General features: G+C 37.5%; 1 protein-coding gene across 1 annotated transcript in view; it reads right to left on the reverse strand.

Moving 5' to 3' along the window:
* Positions 1-205: 205 nt before the first annotated feature.
* The window catches only part of ZNF277 (zinc finger protein 277), a 28,209-nt gene continuing 13,212 nt past the window's right edge, over positions 206-15,202 (reverse strand). The window contains exons 5-12 of the mRNA XM_062492502.1: positions 14,590-14,681; positions 13,129-13,239; positions 11,266-11,398; positions 5,335-5,402; positions 4,078-4,174; positions 3,513-3,555; positions 1,211-1,385; positions 206-398 (exon numbers count right to left, since the gene is read on the reverse strand). Of these exons, the coding sequence (XP_062348486.1) occupies positions 206-398; positions 1,211-1,385; positions 3,513-3,555; positions 4,078-4,174; positions 5,335-5,402; positions 11,266-11,398; positions 13,129-13,239; positions 14,590-14,681 (912 nt within the window). The remainder of the gene's footprint in view (positions 399-1,210; positions 1,386-3,512; positions 3,556-4,077; positions 4,175-5,334; positions 5,403-11,265; positions 11,399-13,128; positions 13,240-14,589; positions 14,682-15,202) is intronic.

Genomic DNA, 15,202 nt, shown 5'->3' on the forward strand with positions numbered 1-15,202 from the left:
TTCAATTTTAAAATGAAGCTAAAATGTAAAGGAAGGTAAACCAACAAAGTTAACACTTAAATTTTTATTTAGCATTCACTTTCTAATATTTGTCCAGTGATAATAACATTTGTGAGTTTAACTGTATTCCAGTAGTATTGAAATAATGTAATTTTTTTTTTGTCTTGCAGAAAAAGCACTAAAGGTCAGCCACTGTACTTCCAGGTCAAAATTTCTTCTGACTCTTGTTCTCTTTACACAGAAGCTGGTTTAAAACACTGCTTTGTTTGAGAGCTTTTAGACTGGATATATCTTCGCTTACAACAGGCACTTCTTCACTTTGATCCTCAGTTTGTGCATCTTCACTGTCTGACAGTGTACACAGGAGTGTATCATTTTCATAGGTAGGAAAATAATACCTGAAAGCAACAAGACATGATTACTAGACAGTCACACATTTTGTTTAAGGGGCTGAGATAAGAATTTTAAAAAAGGAAAAATGAGCAAGTATGGTTATCCGGAATGACAGTAAACAGCACACCCAAAAAATCAACTGCACAGTGCAGGTATGCACAGTGTAGAAGAGTCATAGAGAAGAGCTGACAACAGATGAGCCCTTCCTCCTATTTCTTCACCCATATGATGTTACAAAAGAGACTACAGATCCATATTTGTCCCTCAACAAGTGCTGAACTGAGGTGTTTGAGGTAGAACACTCCCTGTGCTCTAACACCTGGTAGAGAGCATCATTCTCTGGACCCATACAGCCTATTTAAGAGTCTGACCCAGTGTTTTGTTACACTCTCTCTCTATTTTCCATGGGAGAAAACATGGGTAAAAAACCAACTTGTTTTGATGCCTGAAGTTAGGTAGACATCATGCACATATCTACATTAGACATGCAAAAGAAGGGGTTTGACTTTGTTCTGGAACCATTTGGCAACAAAAAAACTTCTGTAGCATAGCGCCCTGGAAGTGCAGATCTCATGTATAGGGACAGTGTCCTGGAGGCAACTAGAAGAGCCATATCCCATGTCCATTTTATCTTCAGATGGTAAAGAGATTTCTAATTCTGAGCAGTTCTGAGACCACTTATTATTTTCTCTGGGTCACTAGAGTTAAGGCCCTCAGGACACTGTTATATTTGCAAACCCTAGAACTGTCAACTTACTGTTTCATAGAAATTATCAAGTCAAAGTATAAATGCTGGAAGAAATGTATTTGCCCTTACTGTGGTTGATCCCATGTAGACCTGGCTGGCAGGAATGCAATGTGTTTGGTCTCTTCCATGTGATTTATCAATCCTCCTTTGGATTCAAATTTCTCCTGGCAGTTGTAACAACGACAATGGTGTATTTCTCTTCTGATGAAATTCACAAGCTTTACTTGCTGATAGAAGTTCAGACCTGGGAGAGATGGTAGCAAACAAGCACCTGAGCAACATAAGTCTTAATTTAAAAATGCTTTCTTGGATTAAGCATAAGGATTGATCAAAAGTTTACTGAAGACAGCACTGCCTGTATGCTCTATCTTAGTAAATTAACTGAATAAGTGTTTATTTCTAGCTGCTGGGAAACCAACCCTTCTTTTAGTGCAAAAACCGCAAACATTTTGCTTCCTCTCAGTCTAAGCCTCTAGGCTTAGTGGCAGAGATTCAGGAGGAGGCAAGTAGGCTGAAGAATATTGGGAAATGAGAGATAGACTGACTATTGGCACTTTACTCTGACTTCCCAGGGACAGGCCCAGCAGGCAGACAGGATGCACAGTTTGGAGGATTCCCTGCCCTCCCTCTGCCTGCCTGAGCACAGTGACATAAGGACAGGGGCAGTGGTGACAAGTCCCTTCCTGGTGCAGCACACCTGTCTCCTCTGGGACTGCCCCATCTCCCCAGGGTAACAGGTGTGAGCCCCTGCAAGCGGAACCCAACAGTGACAAAGATGATGGTTCATCCAGCAGAGGTGCCACCAGGGTAAAGTCAGCCTATCCCCTGCAAAAAAACCTGCTCCCTTAAAGAAGAAAAGACAGATCATTGTCACAGAAGGCTCCCTGCTGGAGGGAATGAAGGCCAAAAAGCCAACCAGACCCACTTTTAGGGGAAGACTTCTGCCTCCTTGGAGCTCAGGTTAAACATCTGACAAGAAACCTTCCTACCCCCATGGGTAATTAATGATCTGTTAGTGATTTTTGAGGTGGGCAGTGATGAAGTTGCAACAAGAAGCAATCAAGAGAGACTGCAGGGCCTTGGGAAAACTGGTTAAGGGATCAGGAGCATAAGTGGTGTTTTCCTCTGTCCTTCCAGTTGCAAGGAATAATGAGGGAAGAAACAGGAAGAGCCAGCAGATCAATACCTGGTTCCAAGCCTGGTGTCACTGGAAGAATTTGGGGGTTTTGGATAATGGGTGTATCAAGATGACCCCAGGCTGGTGGTGACAGACAGGATATGCCTGTCTCAGAGAGGGAGAAGGATCCTTGCACAGGAGCTAGCAGGGCTCATTGAGACATTTCAAACTAGATTTGAAGGGGGTAAGGGATAAAACCAGGCCAGTTAGAGATGAGCCTGAGTCAGGATGTCAGTGTATTATGTTTGACAAAGTGAAGTGCTGGGTCCTGCTACTGGGTCACACAACCCCACACAGTGCCACATGCTGGGGGAAGCTGTGTGGTAGAAAAGGACCTGGGAATGCTGGTGACAGCAGCTGAACATGAGCCAGCTGTGCCCAGGAGGCCAAGAAGGCCAATGGCATCCTGGCCTGCATCAGCAACAAGTGTGGCCAGCAGGACCAGGGCCGAGATTGCCCCCCTGTTTAGTGTGGAGAGGAGGCTCCAGACTGACTTCATTGTTCTCCACAGCTCCCTGAAAGGAGGCTGTGGCCAGGTAGGGGTCAGTCTCTTCTTCCAAGTAACAAGTAATAGGGGAGATTTAAGATGGATATTAAGAAAAATTTCTGCACCAAAAGGCTTGTCTAGCCTTGGCACAGGCTGCTCAGAGAAGTAGTTGAGTCACCGTGCCTAGAGGTATTTAAAATATGTGTAGATGTGGCACTCAGAGACATGGTTTAGTGGTGGACTTGGCAGTGCTGGGTTAATTGTTGGCCTCAATGATCTCAAAGGTCTTCCACAATCTAAATTATTCTATTCTACAGCAGAAAACAAACACTGGCCAAACAAAGGTTCTAGCTTGCAAGCAAACATTAACAGGTATAACAACAACAACAATAATAATAAAATATAATATTTCCAAGTCTCCAGCAGCCAGACCTGGAACTCATAGAGTAGGTATTTGTAGAAGCTACTCTGCAAATAGAGTCCAATGGGTCTAAAGAAAGTAGCACACATCCTTGGCAGTAACAACAGTTCCATAAAAATAAAGTGTTCTTGGCTTGCTTTTGTAAGCTGGCAGAAAAGTTTCCATAATGGAAAAGTTAAATGTCTCTACAAAAATAAAACTGATAAACTTGTTTTCCACTATTCTTATGATGCGGTTTTCTCCACACTAGTGGCAAATGCTGACAATTAGAGCACCTCTTACTCACCATGCTCTGACTTTATTTTAGGAAAGTGAAATCCATGTGATTTCTGGAGGAAAAAATAAAAAGAAAGAAAAGAAATCTTATTTCTACTACTTCTACTATTTCTACTACTTCAAGATAAAAACAGCTCAGCTTTTCATGGGTTGGCACAGACATATGCATACAGACACACAAACATGAATGCATGAAACAAACCCCAAAATTTTTGATTCAGCAGAAACTTTCACATTCATATTTAATACTGTTAAATAGTTTATTAAAACTGAAAGGCAGATACTAACCATAAAATATATTAAATCATGAAACCACTGTGATATCAAAGATGCTATTTCTTTACTGCCTGTAGCAGTCTGTACACTCACAAGTAATAGCTACTCATACTCTTAATGGAAAGCTTGACTTCTCTACATCTTTTAAAGAACAGATGCTGGAGGTGCATGCAGTACTTTGGTTCTGTGCTGAAGAGGGCATTCTAATGCAGCAGCTGATTTGACCTTAATAAAGATGTTACAAACACAATTTTTAATTCCAAAGTGATGAAAAAATGGTTATTTAAAAGAAGACTTACCTGCATGTGAAGATACAGTTTTTCTGTGGTGTTTGCTTGCTGCTCACAAAACAGGCAAACTGCACATACAGGATGCTCTTCCCAGTCAGACCAATCTCTTATGAATAAAAGTCAAAAAGATTCATTTAGTTGTGGAAAAGAGACATTTTGAGAAAGGGCAATTCAGATTCTGCTTTCACAACATTAGAAATGAATTCAGAGAAACTGAGTATTTTAAAGGGATGGAAAAGACAGTGTGGATTTATAGCTGGATACATGATTACAGTCTGGTGTAGAGTCCAAAAAAATTACAAATTTGAGAATAACTGAGCAGTTAATATTGGGTAATTCCTATGCAGACAGGCTTTTAATCCTACTTGAAACTGTCTGCACTCATAAACAGAATGCTAACTTCAATTTCTATCCAGTTTGCCAAGTCATTCAATATTGCTTTTAGTATTTATTTTTCTAAGGTCTTTTAAAATCCTGGTATATTTTTCTAATCTTTCAATTCACCAGCCAAAGTCATAATCATCAGGCAGAGCTAACTCTAAGTGTTACTTACTTATGAAATATTAATTACTCACTTATGCTACATTTAGACATGTACACGGAGAATACTTTACCAAAACATTAATTTAAATCCTAGTACTGCTGAGAGATAGAACGATTATTACAACCAGGTACAGTAAAGCAAAATTAACCTCAAGTCACAGAGAGAACCAGAAAGATCAGGGACCTTGATACCCATAAATTAGTTCCTGCTTATTCAGTTTTCTATGGCCAAGGAAATCACCTCTGCAGTGATCTGAGGGCCTAGACCACAGAAGGATGCAGAAGAGGTGCACTGCTGAGAAGCTTCCTTTGAAATCTTTCTTTAATCTCTAATTATTCCCTTTTTATCATTTTCTTCATACAATTTCTTCTTCATACTGACATTTTTAATGCTTACTTTTAATTTTTAAAATTGAGCAAAAGCTGTTCAACTGTTTTCTGGCGCAAAAGTAAAAAAAAAAAATGTATTTTGTCTACTTCATTACAAACCCAGAAGGCTTTTGTTTGAGCCCTAGGGAAACAAAAAACGGGCTTGTGGTTGAAATACGAAGTTTACAGCTCTCATTGCTGAGAAGTGTTTTTAATGAGGACAACTTGGAGTTCATTTGATTGGCTTAAATTAATTTAAACTGTGTGCTAACTGTGCACAGCATTTTCTCTGCAACTACTTTAAAAAATAATGGTCCTGCAAGTCTGTGTAATGGGTACATGAGTAACTCTTACTCTTCCAGGTTATCTAGTAATTCCCGGTCATCCTCTGACTGCACTTCCTCCCAGGACTTTCCAAATTCCTGTGGGGAAAAAAGAAAAGAAAAAAACATTTGCTGATTCTCATCACACATTGTCACTCAACTGAATCATCATCTCAGAAGTCACAATCAGTGTCTTATTTTGGATCACTTCAGTATTGCTGCAAATAAAAGGTAGTCATACAGCACTGCTTTAGTAAGAATTTTTAAAGTAAGAATTATTTACATCTTTTAACAGGGCACTTCCCACACTACAGCTGAGAGGAAGATGATTTGGCACAGATGTCTCAAGAAAACCATAGTGTAACACTTCCAAAGCGTTCCTGAGGTGGGTATGTTATCATTGTCTCAAGTTTGCCCTCAAACTTGCTCAATCCAATCTGCCTACCTTGCTTTTGAAGCAGCACCTGCTGCTTAATGCAGCTGTCACACCCGAGGCTTCAGCTGGTACAGCTCCACCAGGGAGGAGCTGTGCCTTGTTCAAGGCTGTGCCAGCGAAAACATGGTGCAAACGTAGCTGCAGAGTGCTCCAGAAAGGCAGCGTGAGCCAGGGCACAGACCTCCGAGACAGACTCCAGTCTGTCCTCCCTCCTCTTCTCAGACATCAGCATAAGCACATCTATTCACCATGTTCTGTTCTTCCTTTTACTTTTTCATTTCTTTATTTATACCTTAAAGACCTTCAGCACGAACTATATCACAATGCATGTGTGCAGCATTCAGCACAATGGCAAGCACTCTCAGCATGACTGAGATATAAATAACAGGCAATAAAAAGCTGAAGGGCTCTACTCAAATACCAGCAGTGATCTTCAGCTAGTGTTTTTCTTTCCTCAGATTCTTCTTGCTTTCAAAAACAAACCCAAGCAAACTAACCAGTAATCAGAACAGTATTTTTGTACCCATACTTTTGATGGCTGCGGAGGATTCACAAATATTATAGTTGACGATTTTGTCCCCATAGAAAAAAAAGAGCTAATAAAAAGATAATCCTTTAATTGATTTTATTTAAATATTCCTACAAATAAATATATTTAATATCATCCTTAGTAACAAATATGATTGTTGCCTTTATGGGTGTTTGGAAAAAAAAGGAAAATATATCCATCATGTAACAATTTAATGAGAATTTTTAAAGTTGTTAGTGTCTGTCAGGAAAATGATAAACAATTGTCTCTAGACAGCTCTAAACATAATGTCATAATATACTACAGAATGAAAATTCTGTAATTAATTCAGTGATGCTACACGGTACTGTGTAAGCTCTCTGAGTGAGAGGGGAGACTCATTAATGTCACCATTACTGTGAGATAACACGAAGCCATAAACACCGCTCACCACATGTTCTCCCAGCTGCACACTCGCTTCCTATGTCTGCTAATGTTAACAACTTAATCAGCAGATAGTGCTCACAACCACTGCAAAATGAAGATGAATGCTCACCACTTTTTCCCTTTACCAGCTCAAACTATATCAGCATTAAGAGTACATTCAAAACAGCAGCCAATATTAAGCTTCACCTTTTAACTGAAGGTGAAAGGGAAAAAACATGCCTGAGCTTTGTTATTGCTGATGTTTTTTATGGCATTTCTGTGAAGAAGGCAGAGAGGGAGCTTGTAAGATGTCTCCGTTTCCCTCATCTATTTATATTCAGAGGAGAAAAAAATAAGGAAAAAGCAAAAAGCTAACCAGGTCTTGTATTACTGGAAAATTGCATGGCGAATGGATAACTAGGAACACTGTGATGAAAGTGCCAAGAGACTGAATCTGAGCAATTGGGTAGAAAAGAGTTATTTGAAACATTCTTAAAAATCTTTCAGGTTTTTCTTTTAACCTTTTTTAAATTTTTTTTTAACTTTTTCAATTCTCCAGCTTGATGGGCACCTGGGACCAAGGGTGCCTTTGTTAAGTATTCAACTTTCTCTGCTTTTTCATCCAAGATGCAAGAGCTGCCATGAATGATCTCTAGAGATTCCCATGAAATTCCTAACATAACCAGAGAAAAAATGAGACTTGACATTGTTAATAGTTCAAACACTAAAAATGAATAATTAAATAAACCCTAAAGGCCTTGCTATATATTCAAGAAAAAAACAACTTTTTCTTTTAAACACTTTCTATGTACCTCACAGAGAGAATGATCCTACAGAAAAGTGCAAATGTGTGTGGTTTGATTATTTCCTCTTCCAAAATGTAGTCTGAATGCACAGAGATTAAAAGTCTCACTGGCAATTTACCTTCTAAACCTGAGTGCAGTTCTACAGGCAGAAAGTCTGTGTGCCTCACTGAAGCAACACACCACAGCTTGAAAATAGTGCAAAGATGGGAGAAACTAGAAACAGCAGCTGATATCTTCCCTAAAGAGCAGTTCCCAAACTAGATGCAAATGGAGTTCCAGGCCTGTGGAGCTCAGAAACTCCAAACATATGTTGATTTCCCCTGCAAATTTTCTCTCACCCTTCTTCTCACCTGTCTTGCTGTGATCATTTGAGTTATGTCATCTGTTTTATATTGCTGCAGAACTCGAGATGGTCGATCAGGAAGAAGAGATGGTCTTACCCCAACATTAGTTAATCCATGTTAGATGAATTTCAATATGAAGCATTCCCCAGTTGGGGGATTCTATTAAATCTTGAACCATCACCATGAAGGGTTTCCTCTTACTATTTTACAAAATACACACTGTGTAAATCAAAAGAGGCTAAACATAAGTTGTGACTCCCATAATAAAATATTCTTCCCCTGTCCCCCAAGATATAACAGTGATGACCTAGAGCTTGGTAAAAGGAGAAAACATCTTTTTATCTTTGAGAAATATAAAAGCTTTATGAAACAGGTTTTCTAGTAAGTAGTAGGTACCATTTTTCAGCTGCCTAGCTTAGTTATAAGTGTATTAATTACAGTGATGTTGCATACTGTAAACACATGCCATTAGTCAATTTGAAAGTAGACATCTGGGCTTCCTACAAAGGATACTCTATACCTATAAGTGCTGAATCAGGTGAATACAGAAAGGAAGGCCTTGTCAATCTGGGTTTGCCTCAGTTCCTCTGGGAATAAAAGAGTTTTAATACTGCCTTCTGTTCTTTTATGGCCTCCAGCAAGCACCAAAGATTACAAAGTTCTTCCCTCTCCATTTTTACTTGGCTCTTTGTGCAATGTATGTCATGGGGCCACAGGATAATACAGGCAGAGAAACAAGGAAATTAGGTTGGAAGTTTTGGAAGTTGTGGTTGTGTTTTTTTTCTTTTTATTTATTTATTTTTTTAAAATAAAATAAAAATAAGGAATTTTACATCTATATATCATTGATACATTGTTGCTCAGGTTTTCACACTCTGCTACCAGTTAATCTCTCTGAATTAACACTTCAAGCCATTCTGTAGTACTGGTATAATCTTCCACACTTACACAATAGAGATATTTGATACAATATATAAACCATGTTTGTGTCTTTGAAACTGTATAATCCCTTGGATATTTAGAGCAATGTGAAGCACAGACCTCTAACACTCATTGGTAAAAATGAGTAAATCTTGATAGTACACATTTAAAAAGAAAAAAAAAATCTGCTAACTTGTGAGATGTTAGGGGAGAGGAAGCAGAATCACTACATTGAGCCGTTACAAAAAGCAGATCTTGTATAACATCTATAATTTACTGAATATAGACTCAGTTTGAAAAAACCCATCCTATCACATTTAATATAATCTACTGTAGAGCTTGTATGTGCACTACAGAATATTTCCTCCTTACAATGTAATGGCCAATCTACTGAGCTCGTAGTAAACAGAGGCTCTTCCTTTTAGTCTTCTTGTCTCTGTGCAGAAAAAAAAGGAGTTGTCAAAGGCTGTTTGGAAAGCAAACACTTTCCATTATGTAGGAACATTCCTAAAAATTTCCTGTGTGCAAATATACATTTTATAGTGAACATTTAAGAGTTTAAGACAGTTATTTTAGTCTGTTTACAAGTTTTTTTCTTTAATATTTCTTTAAAAGAAGAAATGTCTGAAATTCTGATGCAGGTATAGTCTGAAGGATCAGAAAGGCTGAGTAGAACCAATCCCCTGAGTAGACTGTAGTGTACACAACTGAAAATGTCTGGAAAGACAACAGAGCTGTAGCAGAGCATGTAGAGCCAAACAAAGAATTGTGATCATTCAAGTATGTCCCAGATGTACTGGCACAGATCTTGCATACGCAGTACCCACTGCCCAATTTTAAACACTTTGGTGGTTTGACATAGCTTATTTGAGTTATATTTACTATTGTCTGTAATTTCAATCAAGAACCTGAAAGAATACAAGCCTGAGTGACGCTACTCAGTGACCAATGCCCGAGCTGGTTCAGGCTGGCATGTGAAGGCACTCTACAAAGTTCTGGCCAGAATCCCAGCTGCAGGCAATGGGGACAAGGCCCTGACTGGTAAAACAGTTTGCATGTTCTGTGGTCATGCAAGCAGCATCACTCAGACCATGCCTGGATGTGGTTCAGGAAGCACACAGCACACAGATCATTCTCAGGTGACAGGCATGGGCAAGGTCACCAGTTTTGGAGCAACTGGAGAAAAGAGGTTAGCTACATGAATATTAGCCTTGCTATTATATTAGCTTTGGCATATTCTGCTTATTAACATGCCACAGCCATTGTGTCTGTATTCATGTTATGACTTCTCTGCATGTCTCTCAAATTTCTCAAGTAGTACTTCATAGTTCTCAGAGATTCTGGGCAGTCAACTAGCTCAATTTCCTGATCTATGATGGAACACATTAAAATGTGAACGATGAATGCAAATGAGAGACAAAAGATAATTTAAAAAGATGCCAAGTTCTGAAAACATAGTATGATGTGCAGGACAAGCAGAGAAGAAAGAAACTATTAAAATCACTTAAAACAATTACATTAAATTAAAATCTGTTAACTGCCAAATAAGTAAATGCTCAGTTCTGTTGAGGATCTAAAAACATCTACCCTACACAGCTTCACAACTTTTTCCTCACTGTGCAGCAAATACAGGTCAGTTTTCTAAGTTGTGAAATTTGAATATCTAGAAAAAAACACAAACCCAGGTCTCAGATCATTGATCTTTGGGAAAAAAAAAAAAGTATGACCAAAGGAATTTATCCTGTCTTGGGTAGAAGAGACTTGGCAGGGCACTAAACATACAAATTTCTTGTTCTCAGTATTAAAGTAACACCCATGGAGAGAAATTAAAAGGAAAGAGTAGGTAAAACAGTCAAGAATGGCTATTTTATTTATAGCCTGGATATTAGCACTTGTAGAAGGCACAAAGACTACTTCAGGTGAACTATAATTATTTCTGGGACAGAACATAGCAGCATTTGAAGCAGCTCCCATATTCATAAGTTGTTGGCAGCAAGTGAAAATCTGTTACATACACATGCACGCACTCCCAAAGGTCTGAGATAAAAAAAATCATTTAGCAACATACACCTACCTGTAGTCCAAAAACTAACTGTTTTTCTTTCATCTCTGTATCTTTCATTTTCCTCATCTCTGTATATAATTTATCATCTAAAGAGCACTTCCAGCTTAAAGTTTGTAGAAAACAAGCTCAGAGCCAACTTGCTCTATTTACTTCATTTCTCTATCTCACTTTCCCTTCTGTTTTTAAAGCAGAGACTGAGCATTAATGACATGATGATTAGTGTCTCTTCAAGCTACATTCCTGCATCTCTCAAAATCAAATCTCAACAAAAAATGTTCACTACTGCTTAGTTTGACAATTATCCAGAATATCATACCATAAATGAACATACTTCTTAAGAATCTTTCACTTGATTTTTGACCTTTATACTAATTACTAGTTTGGATTATTCACTTTTAACTAGATGATGTCTGTATCTCTTTAGTCAATTTGCTAATTATTCATAGAACTACTTACCAAGTAGTTAATAATATAAAATTTGTCATATTCTTTGTTTTTAGCATTGATTCTGCGATGTTGCTTCTTTCTCATGTGATCTTTAAGTGTGTTTTTGTCTCTGAAGACTTTTTCACAGTATAAACACTGCAAACTAAGATAAAAAAGTAAACAGGCCAACATGTTAAAATGAAAATAGTACAAAATAATAAACTTAAATAAACTGGAGTTATATATAGTAAGATTTACCTAAGCATTTCAGATCGAAGTAAAAGAAACAGAAAGCTTATTTAAAAAAAATTACAAGATAATCTTAGATCACAGTAGAGTCAATTAAACAGAAATAACAATGACAGAAAATGAAAAATATAGATAACAAAAAAGTTTACTGTTAGTCCCATAAGCAAGGTGGGAGAAAAGTCTGATTACCAAAAGTAGGCAGAGGAAGACTGATTGCTCACTGTGTGAGCTCTCTAACTTAGCGTAGACTTACACTGACATCTGTAATTGTTTCTTTGCAATTCAGAGTGAAAAAAACCAAACTCTGGACAAACTACTTATCTTTTGAAACAATTTAAACTAGCTAAGCAGAAAGTTTTTTATAGCTCTACCTCAACAGGGAAGACAAATGAAAGTTTGCCAGGGTGGTCAATGGGATTTGAAATCCTAAGAAGTAAAATTCAGTAAGTAAATTCATATCCACACACTCAGAAGTATATATAATTCATAGACAGACATACATACACACACATATGTATATGCATATATATATATATATATACATAGACATGAAATTATTATGTCTTCCAGAGCAATTCAAACAAAACAGAAGTATACGCACTGCCTTAAATCAATCAGCATCATAAAACTGTTTTGGTTCCAGATTCCCATCATTTGTTTTGTGTGGAAATTCAGGATTCTCAGTATCACTTTGTCTTTCAAGACATTTAAGAAGTTTTGAGTTCCCCTGTGCTTGCAGACTTCAAATCAAGATTGCCTTGCTGGTGAATCATAGGTCTGATGCCAGAATACATCTATGAATTTTAATATCTGCTTTGTTCCACCTGCTAACAGCAAAGTGTTTGCTCTACTTGAGAAAGGCATTCCCAAGAAGAATATGGGAGGCTTTCTGTCAGCACACATAATGTAGTCTTATTTGCCTGAAACAAGATTTTACTCCTCTAGTAATTCATTCCCAGGTCCTATTCTACTAGCATAGCTAGTAAGTGTGTTCTTAGCCATAGGGGGAGTAGTCTTTCACTACTCTGGACACAATTTCAGCAAGTGCATTAACTACAGAGAGGATCAGCTTTGAGAAAACTCCCTCTAACTGAAGACCTCAGGTCCTACTGATAAACAGTAGAGCTGCAAATTATCAGAGAGCATGGTAATTCGGTGCATTAGGCAACACAAATGATTCTTAATATATCTTCATTTCTGGAAAATTTATCCCCTTCTGCTCTGTGTTTACTCCATAAGCAGTACAAAAGGGAGAGACCAAATATCTCACAGTAATGGTATATGGAGGCAAATGAAGACTGGAACAAGGACTCTGTATTCAGTGATTAAAGAGATGTTTAGCAAAAAGTTTGTCATGATAAGAAAGAACATTAATGCTAACAGTTATGAGAAAAAGGCACATGCTATTATTATATCAAACTGCAACAGGTAACTGAAACACAGCACATGACTTCATAGGATGAACTGTTACAAATTAGCTTTCAATAAGTCAACAAAGACTTCTAAGAGCACTCACAATTAACTTACATGCTCTCTTTGCTTCTTCTTAACTAGCCACAAATGTGGAATTCACTTTTACCCACAATTTCAAAATTAAAAGAAATACAACCCAAGTTTATTGAAAACAAACAAAACTCTACTTACTTGTCAAGCTTCCCCTGTAATACTGCCAAAAACTCATTGCAGTTCACAATGTTATCTGGCAGTCCAATGTTAAAGGCATGCTCTCTTGCCATATGATTGAGAAGAACAGATCTACAAAAGACATTCAAATAGAATGTTACATATTTTTTGATATATATATATATAAAAATTATTCAATTAGTGATTTAAAATACACCAATGGCACTAAAACTGCATAAATGCTGATGTTAAATAAACAGTAACAGTCTTGCTGCCAATGCTAGGAAAAAAGGAATGCAATTTTATTGAAACAGGAAGTTTTTAATTTTCAGCACTGCTGAATGTTCAGTAACATTTCAACTGCTCCATCCACATGCATGAAATATAACCTTTTAAATGAAAATTACAGTATAGTTTATTTTGACCCTCCCTGTTAGCAAAGCTCATTCATTACCTTGTATAAGCAAATCACATTTCAAACAACCCTCCTGAGAAACATTCTAAAAAGCCATTTGTCAGACTTCTCTTTGCTGGTTTCAGAGCAGAAATTCTTGGATGCAACGTGCTTTTAGCTCAATATTGCTTCACACACTAGCACTAACGATATGAATGGCACTCAAAAGTGTACACAAATAAACACAATGGATGTTCAATTAAGATATTCTTCTACCAGAGATATACGGGTTAATTCCTTAGGTGCCCAACCTCTCTATATGCCTCAGCTTCTGCTTTTGGGGACTAAAGAAATACCTGAATGTTGACACTTGCTTTTACCATTATCTGGGCTTAATTTTCAAACATGCACTCAGCCTGCCCAGACCCAAGAGGAAGCAGAGGATGAAGTTCCTCTACGGTCACCAGAGAGAAGAGAGGGACACTCATAGAACACTGGGATGACCTGCAGGAATATATCCTTCCAGCCTACCTATGCAAACAGACTTAGCCTATCCAACTGAAACTTATTTACTCTGAATAAACAAAGATTCTTTGGAGCATGCACTTCAATGCAATTCTTGTTCACACTTCTGTAAAGCCCTCTGTTCCCACTCTAATTTTCTTCTCCTCGTTTTCATTTGATATTTAAATTCACACTAGTTAGGTGAGCATTAAATAAGAAAATGTACAACTGGATAAAATTATTTTTTTAACTATCACACTGGCTTACGCAGATGTCCTTGTCACTAAAACAGCTGCCAAAAAATAGTTTCTCTTTAAAGTGGTTTGTTCCCAACTCCAGTGTACTGTGTAGTAGGAATAATTACACTGGAATAAATAAATAAAGGTTTGAGAAGTAGGACAGGATCTATTTAAAATGGCACTTCAGTTGAAAGAAATACTTAATCTATACTTTAAAGTTAATTCTATCTTCTGAGTCCTACCATTATTCATTGACTGGTTCAACTCCATTGAAAACATAAACAAAGATGCTGAGTAGATACCAAAAAATAAAACAAAAGCAAACAGGGCAACAAACAAACAAACCTGTTTCCTGTGAATTCTTGATCACAGAACATACACATACTACGAAAACTCGTGTCACATCTCTCTTGTTGTTGCTGTTCTAGAATCTCTCTCTATGAAAAGAAACAGATGTAGTTATTCAGACAAAACCATAATCATAAAATCATTCCATCACATAAGCTTATTATACATATTTATCCTTACTGGTAACAACAAACACATAAAATTCAAATGTGCTGCTGGCACAAACCAGATGTCAGCATGCTTTGATTGTGGGTTCTCACAAAAATCCCAAGTTTTTCCAAAGGCAGTATATGTCCCAGTTAAGTTCCAGTAAAAGTCTCTTAACTTTATATACATGGTGCATGGACATAAATACAATCCACACTGAGATCTTAGACAGGTATTGAAATAGTTCTGTATAAAACATATCAGTTTAATGTTTCTACCTGTGACTCAGGTTTACCTCTGGTATCAATGAGCAGGTTTATGGGTAACCATCTAACGCCCAATGGAATGGCAAAATCAATCCTACATGGCTAATTGCAGGCAACCTAGGGGGCTTTTTCCTAATACAGGACACAGCCCTGGCAGTTTCTATAAGAAGCACATACCAAACCCAGGGAAAAGGAGC

Source organism: Cinclus cinclus, chromosome 4 (assembly GCF_963662255.1).
Source record: "Cinclus cinclus chromosome 4, bCinCin1.1, whole genome shotgun sequence".
NCBI lineage: Eukaryota > Metazoa > Chordata > Aves > Passeriformes > Cinclidae > Cinclus > Cinclus cinclus.